Source organism: Nerophis lumbriciformis, linkage group LG17, assembly GCF_033978685.3.
Source record: "Nerophis lumbriciformis linkage group LG17, RoL_Nlum_v2.1, whole genome shotgun sequence".
NCBI classification, from domain to species: domain Eukaryota; kingdom Metazoa; phylum Chordata; class Actinopteri; order Syngnathiformes; family Syngnathidae; genus Nerophis; species Nerophis lumbriciformis.
Window position 1 is genome coordinate 40,323,858 of NC_084564.2, and position 11,592 is coordinate 40,335,449.

Consider the following 11,592-nt stretch of genomic DNA (forward strand, 5'->3'; position numbering starts at 1 on the left):
ATAGAACATTATACACGGCTCTCAAAAATCTATCAAAATGTTTTAGTAGGACTTTGGTAAGCTATGAAGCCACACCGCTTGATGGATTGTACTGTGCTTCAACATAGGAGTATTATTATGGTGTGTGTATAAGGTAAGACATATTATCTGGCGTTTTGTTTCGCGATATTATGCAAAAGCAACTTTTCTTACCTTCTGGTACCTGCTGATCTGTATTTGGGATCTGCATAAATCCTGAAAAATTGCGCAAGTCCGCCTTTGTAGTCGATAAGCTTCTTGTTTTTCTCTATCTTCTTGTTATGTGACATTCATCCTACACTGTTGCCATTTTTTAATATAAAGTAGTGTAAAGTTCTTACTTATATCTGTCAGTAAACTCGCCATGAAAGCACTAAAACATACCGGTGTAGTGAGTTTACATTATTCACCAAAGGAACTTTACTTATTAGAGAGTTCCGGTCGGACGGTTTTTCACGGGACACATTTCGGGCGTTGTTGTTGCACTAGTGAGCCACGGATGAGGAGATGCTGCTCCGTTGTTGATTGAAGTAAAGTCTGAATGTCATTAAAACAGTTAGCGCCATCTTTTGACACCTCTTCCACTCCCGTCCTTGCACGCTACACCACTACAACAAAGATGGCGGGGAGAAGACGCTGTCGAAGGTGAGCCACGTAAATAAGACCCGCCCACAAAACGGCTCATCCTGAAGAGACTGTCAGAAAGTGACTTGAAGATGATGTGTAAAACATCATCTATGCAACATTTTGACCAAAGAACCACCATCACATGTTATGTAGACCACAAGGAAGTCTTTTACATTTAGAAAATAAATAATAATAATATGACTCCTTTAATGCGCCTTATAATCCGGTGCGCCTTATATACGAAAAAAGATCAAAAATAGACCATTCATCGGCAGTGCGCCTTATAATCCGGAAAGAACAGTAACAAGAAAAAAGTGGAAAAAGTGAAAATGCTGGTACTGTACTAATAAAACTAATATTGGGGTGGAGTGGCTAAAATGGCAGAGAGGTCGCCCAGAAGCCTTAGGGTTTCTAGTACAAATCCAGCTTGCACCGTCCTGGTCACTGCCTTTGTGTCCTTGGGCAGGCGGTCTACACATGCCCTCAGAGCAGGGGTGGGCAATTAATTTTTACCAGGGGCCGCATGAGCAACCCGAGCACTGCTGGAGGGCCACATTGACAATATTTCAATTAAATTTTAATAATAATACTTTCATTTAACCTAACTTAACTTTATACCAAAAGCACTGCTTTGGAAATCATTTGTACCCCTTTCAGAGCTCACATTTAGTTCCCCTTAAACATCCTCATGTTGCACAATGAAATGTAAATGTATGAAGTGTGCATTCCTGTAACTTTCTCTAGTAACAGCATTCCATGATTAATATCAATAAATTAACATTAATAATACATGACAGTAGAATAAGCACACGTATGACTGAGGAGTCATAGTGTAACTTTGTGTGGTGTTTGAGTTGTCAGACTTTTTGTGTGGCCATAAACGCACCAGTGGCTTAGTGCTATGCGTGTTGGTGACAGATGACAAGTTGCTTTTGGCCTAGTTTGTACGGCAGGAAATGACTAGTTGTTCGAGATAGAAGTGTTTTACTCATGTTTTTGGTGTGGTTGTGGCCGAATATAAACAGTTTTGCTCAATAAAGTGATCGATATAATTCCTGTCCTCGAAGCATCTCGATAGACGTTACAATAATTGAACGGTGTTGACGAACACCGTTAGGGCCGCTTGTTGAACAGAATAAATGTGTTTATTTTGTTTGGAATTCAGATGGGATTTGATTTGGTGCATATATTTGCTGTGCGCAGAGGACGCTTGAGCAGTGTGCAATTGTGCAGGCGCGCACCTTAGAGGGAACGTTGCTTGGCAGTCCATGTCTTGTTGAAAACACGCCATTCCTCATCAACTTTTCTCTTTTTTGCGTCTCGGGTGTAAACTTGTCGCTGTGCACCTTCACTCACAGGTTACACACGGACATACGCCCATAAATAACACTTTTCAAAACAAAAGCAGCACCGTTGTATTGCACACTCGACATACAGGTAAAAGCCAGTAAATTAGAATATTTTGAAAAACTAGATTTATTTCAGTAATTGCATTCAAAAGGTGTAACTTGTACATTATATTTATTCATTGCACACAGACTGACGCATTCAAATGTTTATTTCATTTAATTTTGATGATTTGAAGTGGCAACAAATGAAAATCCAAAATTCCGTGTGTCACAAAATTAGAATATTACTTAAGGCTAATACAAAAAAGGGATTTTTAGAAATGTTGGCCAACTGAAAAGTATGAAAATGAAAAAGATGAGCATGTACAATACTCAATACTTGGTTGGAGCTCCTTTTGCCTCAATTACTGCGTTAATGCGGCGTGGCATGGAGTCGATGAGTTTCTGGCACTGCTCAGGTGTTATGAGAGCCCAGGTTGCTCTGATAGTGGCCTTCAACTCTTCTGCGTTTTTGGGTCTGGCATTCTGCATCTTCCTTTTCACAATACCCCACAGATTTTCTATGGGGCTAAGGTCAGGGGAGTTGGCGGGCCAATTTAGAACAGAAATACCATGGTCCGTAAACCAGGCACGGGTAGATTTTGCGCTGTGTGCAGGCGCCAAGTCCTGTTGGAACTTGAAATCTCCATCTCCATAGAGCAGGTCAGCAGCAGGAAGCATGAAGTGCTCTAAAACTTGCTGGTAGACGGCTGCGTTGACCCTGGATCTCAGGAAACAGAGTGGACCGACACCAGCAGATGACATGGCACCCCAAACCATCACCCAACCATGCAAATTTTGCATTTCCTTTGGAAATCGAGGTCCCAGAGTCTGGAGGAAGACAGGAGAGGCACAGGATCCACGTTGCCTGAAGTCTAGTGTAAAGTTTCCACCATCAGTGATGGTTTGGGGTGCCATGTCATCTGCTGGTGTCGGTCCACTCTGTTTCCTGAGATCCAGGGTCAACGCAGCAGTCTACCAGCAAGTTTTAGTTTAGTTACACCTTTTGAATGCAATTACTGAAATAAATCAAGTTTTTCAAAATATTCTAATTTACTGGCTTTTACCTGTAAGTCACACCGGCCGAAAATGCATAATAAAGAAGGAAAAAAACATATAAGTCGCACTGGAGTATAAGTCGCATTTTTTGGGGAAATGTATTTGATAAAGAATAGACATTTGAAAGGCAATTTAAAATAAATAAAGAATAGTGAACAACAGGCTGAATAAGTGTACGTTATATGAGGCATAAATAACCAACTGGTATGTTAACGTAACATATTATGGTAAGAGTCATTCAAATAACTATAACATATAGAACATGCTATACGTTTACCAAACAATCTGTCACTCCTAATCGCTAAATCCCATGAAATCTTATACGTCTAGTCCAGGGGTCGGCAACCCAAAATGTTGAAAGAGCCATATTGGACCAAAAATACAAAAAAAAAAATCTGTCTAGAGCCGCAAAAAATGAAAAGACTTAGATAAGCGTTATAATGATGGCAACACATGATGTAAATATGCCTGATTAGCACTCCATAACAAGTCAATAACATCAACAAAGCTCACCTTTGTGCATTCACGCACAGTATAAGACGTTTGGTGGACAAAATGAGACAAAGGAGTGGCATAAAACACGTCTTTCTGTGGCAGCGTCGGAGAAAGTTGTAGATGTAAAACAAACTGTTGTATCACAGTCCACACAACGGTGAGTTCAAGGGCCGCTGAAATTAGTAGGACAAAGCGGTGCTCGCCTAATACTCTCATCAGTGAAGCATAAACACAAACATATTAAATAGTGGGCTTTCCAACAATTAGGAAGTTTTGTGTCGTGTTTGTCCTCCTACGGAAACCATATTACAACACAAAATATATTTTTCACCCCATTTTTTTTTCTTCCATTTCCATACATTTTTGAAAAAGCTCCATGGAGCCACCAGGTCGCCGCTCAAGAGCCGCATGTGGCTCTAGAGCCGCGGGTTGCTGACCCCCGGTCTAGTCTCTTACGTGAATGAGATAAATCAGTGTTTTTCAACCACTGTGCCGCGGCACACTAGTGTGCCGTGAGATACAGTCCGGTGTGCCGTGGGAGATGATCTAATTTCACCTATTTGGGTTAAAAATATTTTTTGCTAACCAGTAATTATAGTCGGCAAATGATGTGTTGTTGTTGAGTGTCGGTGCTGTCTAGAGCTCGGCAGAGTAACCGTGTAATACTCTTCCATATCAGAAGGTGGCAGCCGGTAGCTAATTCGCTTTGTAGATGTCGGAAACAGCGGGAGGTAGAGTGCAGGTAAAAAAAAGTGTCTAATGCTTAAACCAAAAATAAACAAAAGGTGAGTGCCCCTAAGAAAAGGCATTGCAAGTTAGGGAAGGCTATGCAGAACAAAACTAAAACTGAACTGGCTACAAAGTAAAGAAAAACAGAATGCTGGACGACAGCAAAGACTTACTGTGGAGCAAAGACGGCGTCCACAATGTACATCCGAACATGACATGACAATCGACAATGTCCCCACAAAGAAGGATAAAAACAACTGAAATATTCTTGATTGCTAAAACAAAGTAAATGTGGGAAATATCGCTCAAAGGAAGACATGAAACTGCTACAGGAAAATACCAAAAAAAGAGAAAAAGCCAGCAAAATAGGAGCACAAGACAAGAACTAAAACACTACACACAGCAAAAAAGTCCAAATAAGTCAGGGTGTGATGTGACAGGTCGTGACAGTACACCTACTTTGAGACAAGAGCTATAGTGATGCATGCTTGGTTATGCTTTAAAGTCATATCCAACAAACGACTTTTTACTGTCAACAGAGTTTAGTTTTTTAATGCTTTCTGTTGGTGGTGTGCCTCGGCATTTTTACAAGGCAAAAAATGTGCCTTGGCTCAAAAAAGGTTGAAAAACACTGAGCTAAATAATATTGTTTGATATTTTACGGTAATGTGTTAATAATTTCACACATAAGTCGCTCCTGAGTATAAGTCGCACCCCCAAACTATGAAAAAAACTGCGACTTATAGTCCGAAAAATACGGTAATTGGGTTAAAAATATTTTTTGCAAACTAGTAATTATAGTCCGCAAATAACGTGTTTTTATTGAGTGTCTGTACTGTCTAGAGCTCGGCAGAGTAACCGTGTAATACGCTTCCATATCAGTAGGTGGCATTGCTTTGTCGTGATCACAATATGCGGGAGGTCAAAAGGTATCTAATGCCTTATATTAAACCCAAAAATAAACAGAAGGCGAATGCCCCTAAGAAAAGGCATTGAAAGTTAGGGAAGGCTATGCAGAACAAAACTACAACTGAACTGGCTACAAAGTAAAGAAAAACAGAATGCTGGACGACAGCAAAGACTTACTGTGGAGCAAAGACGGCGTCCACAATGTACATCCGAACATGACACGACAATCAACAATGTCCCCGCAAAGAACGATAGCATCCGCACAACTGAAATAGACTTGATTGCGAAAACAAAGCAGGTGCGGGGAATAGCGCTCAGGGAAGACATGAAACTGCTCCAGGAAAACACCAACAAAACGGGAAAAGCCACAAAAAGACAAGAACTAAAACACAGAAAAACACCAAAAAACTCTAAATGTGACAGGTGGTGACAGTACACCTACTTTGAGACAAGAGCTATGGTGATGCATGCTTGGTTGTGCTTTAAAGCATGGGTGTCAAACTCTGGCCCGTGGGCCAAATTTGGCCCGCCGTGTCATTTCACTTGGCCCGTGAGGTGATATCAAATTAACACTAGAGCTGGCCCGCCGATTATATACAGCAGCGGTGCCGCGGTACACCGCTAATTCTCATACTTGCTGAACCTCCCGGGAGACTCCCAAATTTCAGTGCCCCTCCCGAGAATTTTAACGTCCTCTTTTCGTCCAGCCCAACGAGTGCTGGCCCAGTTACATAATATGTGCGGCTTTGGCACGCACACAGAAGTGAATGCAACGCATACTTGATCTTCAGCGTTTGGAGGTAGCGGGGGTGCTAGTGCTGCATGGGATTCTGGGTATTTGTTCTGTTGTGTTTATGTTGTGTTACTGTGCGGATGTTCTCCCAAAATGTGTTTGTCATTCTTGTTTGGTGTGGATTCACAGTGTGGTGTATGTTTCTAACAATGTTAAAGTTGCTTATACGGCCACGCTCAGTGTAAACTGTATCGCTGTTGATGAAGTATGCTTTGCATTTACGTGCGTGTATACAGGAGCCGCTCATATCAAGTGACTGGGCGGGCACGTTGGTAGAAAACATGAATAGCGGACGTGACGTCAGCTCGTAGCGTGGGTGTATATTGTAGCGTCCCGGAAGAGTTAGTGCTGCATGGGATTCTGGGTATTTGTTCTGTTGTGTTTATGTTGTGTTACTGTGCGTATGTTCTCCCGAAATGTGTTTGTCATTCTTCTTTGGTGTGGATTCACAGTGTGGTGTATATTTCTAACAATGTTAAAGTTGCTTATACGGCCACTCTCAGTGTAAACTGTATCGCTGTTGATGAAGTATGCTTTGCATTTACGTGCGTGTATACAGGAGCCGCTCATATCTTGTGACTGGGCGGGCACGTTGGTAGAAAACATGAATAGCGGACGTGACGTCAGCTCGTAGCGTCCCGGAAGAGTTAGTGCTGCATGGGATTCTGGGTATTTGTTCTGTTGTGTTTATGTTGTGTTACTGTGCGGATGTTCTCCCGAAATGTGTTTGTCATTCTTCTTTGGTGTGGATTCACAGTGTGGTGTATATTTCTAACAATGTTAAAGTTGCTTATACGGCCACTCTCAGTGTAAACTGTATCGCTGTTGATGAAGTATGCTTTGCATTTACGCGCGTGTATACAGGAGCCGCTCATATCTTGTGACTGGGCGGGCACGTTGGTAGAAAACATGAATAGCGGACGTGACGTCAGCTCGTAGCGTGGGTGTATATTGTAGCGTCCCGGAAGAGTTAGTGCTGCATGGGATTCTGGGTATTTGTTCTGTTGTGTTTATGTTGTGTTACTGTGCGGATGTTCTCCCGAAATGTGTTTGTCATTCTTCTTTGGTGTGGATTCACAGTGTGGTGTATATTTCTAACAATGTTAAAGTTGCTTATACGGCCACTCTCAGCGTAAACTGTATCGCTGTTGATGAAGTATGCTTTGCATTTACGTGCGTGTATACAGGAGCCGCTCATATCTTGTGACTGGGCGGGCACGTTGGTAGAAAACATGAATAGCGGACGTGACGTCAGCTCGTAGCGTGGGTGTATATTGTAGCGTCCCGGAAGAGTTAGTGCTGCATGGGATTCTGGGTATTTGTTCTGTTGTGTTTATGTTGTGTTACTGTGCGGATGTTCTCCCGAAATGTGTTTGTCATTCTTCTTTGGTGTGGATTCACAGTGTGGTGTATATTTCTAACAATGTTAAAGTTGCTTATACGGCCACTCTCAGTGTAAACTGTATCGCTGTTGATGAAGTATGCTTTGCATTTACGTGTGTGTATACAGGAGCCACTCATATCTTGTGACTGTGCCAGCACGTTGGTGGAAAACATGAATAGCGGACGTGACGTCAGCTCGTAGCGTGGGTGTATATTGTAGCATCCCGGAAGAGCTAGTGCTCCATGGGATTCTGGGTATTTGTTCTGTTGTGTTTATGTTGTGTTACTGTGCGGATGTTCTCCCGAAATGTGTTTGTCATTCTTCTTTGGTGTGGATTCACAGTGTGGTGTATATTTCTAACAATGTTAAAGTTGCTTATACGGCCACTCAGTGTAAACTGTATCGCTGTTGCATTTACGTGTGTGTATACAGGAGCCGCTCATATCTTGTGACTGGGCGGGCACGTTGGTAGAAAACATGAATAGCGGACGTGACGTCAGCTCGTAGAGGACGTTAAAAGCAGTGCCTGTAAGGCACGCCCCCAAGACTGTGGAATACGAGGTATAATGACTGATGAACACCTTCGTTCGATAATGAGGGTTGCCTCAGCTCAAAGCCTGAGCCCCGACATTAATGAACTAGCATCCAAGAAAAGATGGCAGGAATCTGGCTTGGGCACATCAGATTAGATCAGTGTGTTGGGTTAGGGATACATTTATTAGCCTGTGGAAAAAGTTAATGTGGATATTTACCTCAGAAGGCTGCAAATAGAAAAGAGGCATTCAATTTTTATTTAAATTGTATTTGATATGCCATTGATATTTTTTAATTATTATTATTTGAAACTCGATTTTGCATGTCACTATAAAGTTATATAAGCCTTGCTTGTTCAATATTTAATGCAAAACTTGTTTGGGTCCCTATCAAAAAGGTTAATTTGTTCAACCTTGGCCCGCGGCTTTGTTCACTTTTAAATTTTGGCCCACTCTGTATTTGAGTTTGACACCCCTGGTTTAAAGTCATATCCAACAATTGCGAGAACAACTTTTTAATTGTCAATATCGGCTGCTGAGTTTCATTTTTTAATGTTTTCTACTGCCTTGGTTGAGAAAAGGTTGAAAAACACTGCAGTAATGTTGCAAGTATTAGGACTTCTTTAATGGCACATTTGATGCACTACTACAGCATTAGTTTGTCACGTGCATTGGCGTTGTTAGGCCTATTTTAGGGGGGCTAAAATATTCTTAAGCCCCCCTAAATAATTTGGTGTTTTTTTGGGGGGTTTTTTACAAATAAATGCCGACATATTCATTATAAAGTGGCCCAAATATGAGTTTAAATAAATAATCATATAACCTGTTATTATTCACTCAGTTTCCCCTCACTTCGTAGCGTAAGGTAGAGAGCCCCTTTAGTGCGTCGGTATCCAATCCATTCCACTTGTTCATATAGAAAATGCCCACATCACTCAAATTCCAGCCCGCATTTTCTCTGCGACCTTGCTTGCGGTCCTGCGGGTGTATGAAGCCCATTATCTTCCTTTACAATGAGTGAAGCTGCATAAAACCTTGTGTGTGCAATTGTAAATCATTTATTTTTTAAGTTTTGTGTTTCTTGTAGAATCTATATAAAGTAATATACATAAGCCTATTGTTAAAATAATGAAAAAAACATCATTAAAATATATTTGTTTTATTGTATTGTTACATTAATAGCTGTTTTATTATTATAGGATGGCTTGTTAAACATTTAATAGGATTTTCAGAGGGAGGAAAAACCAAGACATTTAATATAAAATGTAAAACGAATAAATACATAAAAAGAAAAAAGAAAATATATGGTTAAAAGCCATCGTCCCGGGGAGCATTTCATTTCGTCCCGTGCATTTAAAAAAAAATTATAATAATTAAAGCTGCAAGCAGCGTTGGTCGGGCCCGCGTATTTGGCAGGTGCTAGTCCTAAGTGTCCCAATACTTTTGTCCAGTTTTAGTCCCAAGTGTCCCAATACTTTTGGCAAGTTTTCAGCCTAAGTGTCCCAATACTTTTGTCCAGTTTTCGGCCTAAGTGTCCCAATACTTTTGTCCGGTGGTAGTCATAAGTGTCCCAATACTTTTGTCTAGTGTACCTACCTTGTCTGCATTGTGTAGGCACGCTGGTGCTTCCTGCTTTTAAGCAGCCATCTTAAAAAAACAGCAGCGCAGCGGGTTTTTGAAGGGTCATAAAATCAAAACCGGAGCAGGTATTAAAACGCTGTTCTGTTATTTTATACACAAGGGTTTAATCTCTCTCCTGTGTTAGTTTGAAGCCGAAACGACAAACGCGCTCAGAGGAGATAGTTTTTGAAGGAAGGTGACCGGTTTTTACAAAAAATTTGTTTTGAAGGGGGAATAGCAAACTTCCTGTTGATTTTTGCTGGGGGGTGTCAATTTATGAAATGTAGGTCTAAGTGAGACCTACGAAGAGGTTTTTGTTTTATGTCTCTCCGACCTTTCCAGTGGGAGTTACAGGCAGTTTTGTCATTTCTTTCTTCCGAGGAGCAGTTTTTTCTCCGTTTTATTCAAAAATTGCTCTAGAGCGCAATTTTTAAATTTGGGGTTAGGTTTTTTTATTAGATCGCAATTTTTGCCAGACCTGATGTGTGCGTTCAGTTTGGTGAGTTTTGAAGCGTGTTAAGGGGGTCAAATTACAGCTTAAAGAGGCAAAAGTTACTGTTTTTAGTACTTTTTTGTCTTGAAGGGGGAATTGCCAACTTCCTGTTGATTTTAGCCCGACAATGTACCATTATGAAATGTAGGTCTAAGTCAGACCTACATAGAGGTTTTTGTTTCATGTCTCTCCGACCTTCCTAGTGGGAGTTACAGGCAGTATAGGTTTTTTTTCCCTAGGGGGCGCTAGAGCGCAATTTTGAGTTTTGTGGTTCGGTTTCTTTTTTAAAAAGGTGATTTTCGCAGGTCCTGATGTGTGGGTCAAATATGGTGAGTTTTGAAGCATGTTAAGTGGGTCAAATTACAGTTTAATGTGACGGCGGAAGAATAAAGAATAAAACTTTACAAATTCAATAGGTCCTTATGTCCCATTGCAAAGGGAGTCCTTATGCAATGGGCCATGCGGGCCCTAATAATGAATAATTTCTAAGTCTTTGTTAGCCGTTTGTGAAGTTGTGTGCTCGTGCGTAACATTCGCTCACATCCTGTGCATCTCCTGGGGGCAAAGCCCCCCCCCCCCCTGTCCTTAAAAGCTAGTGACGCCCCTGGTCACGTGATCTTGACTTTAGGAATAGTTCCCATAAAATAAAAAATAAAAAAAAAGAGGTTTTGAGATCTTACCTTGAACAATCCACAGGAAGACCAGCAAGGCTGTCAGTCTGTCCATAGTTCCACATCCACGCCGGCGGGAGCCTCTTCAAAGTTGCCGGGCACAGACTCACACACCTGCGGCTTGATTGTGCAGGTAAGGTCCTCTCCCGGAGCCAGAAAGGAAGCGTTCGCTCATGTTGGCGTCCAAACCTCCACACGGCGGCCGACGTGACACTTTCCCCGCCCGCCTCTCGTCACTTTTTTTGTGCCGGCGACAAGAAGCTCCACAGCCCGTGTTGAGTGTTCCCTGCCTGCCTGCCCGCTCCCACCTCCGACTCAGCCTCCTTCCCTCGCTCTGTCGAGTGGAGTGTGCGTGGACGCTTCTTCTTTGCCGCCTGGCACGGCCTGGCTCCCTGGTGCCCTCTGGCGGCGAGGCCGGGTATGCAATTACCAGTGCTGAATATATCAGTGTTTTTCAACCTTTTTTGAGCCAAGGCACTTTTATTTTTCATTGAAAAAATCCCGAGGCACACCACCAGTAGAAAACATAATGAAACTCAACAGTCGATGAATTCAAACCATAACCAAACACATCACTATAGCTCTTGTCTCAAAGTAGGTGTACTGTCACCACCTGTCACATCACACCCTGACTTATTTTGAGTTATTTGCTGTTTTCCTGTGTGTAGTGTTTTAGTTCTTGTCTTGCGCTCCTATTTTGTTGTTGATTGTCATGCTATGTACGGATGTACTTTGCGGACGCCGTCTGCTGCTCCACACACTGTAAGTCTTTGCTGTCGTCCAGCATTTTGTTTTTGTTTACTTTGCAGTCAGTTCAGTTTTAGCAGCTTTAGCAGTTTCTTAGCAGCACATATATATATATATATATATATA

General features: G+C 41.8%; 1 protein-coding gene across 1 annotated transcript in view; it reads right to left on the bottom strand.

Annotated features, from left to right (window-relative positions):
* The window catches only part of esamb (endothelial cell adhesion molecule b), a 302,835-nt gene extending 291,788 nt beyond the window's left edge, over positions 1 to 11,047 (bottom strand). Inside the window, exon 1 of the mRNA XM_072915025.1 lies at positions 10,729 to 11,047. Within this exon, the coding sequence (XP_072771126.1) occupies positions 10,729 to 10,774 (46 nt within the window). The 5' untranslated portion in view covers positions 10,775 to 11,047. The remainder of the gene's footprint in view (positions 1 to 10,728) is intronic.
* Between the last annotated feature and the right edge of the window lie 545 nt (positions 11,048 to 11,592).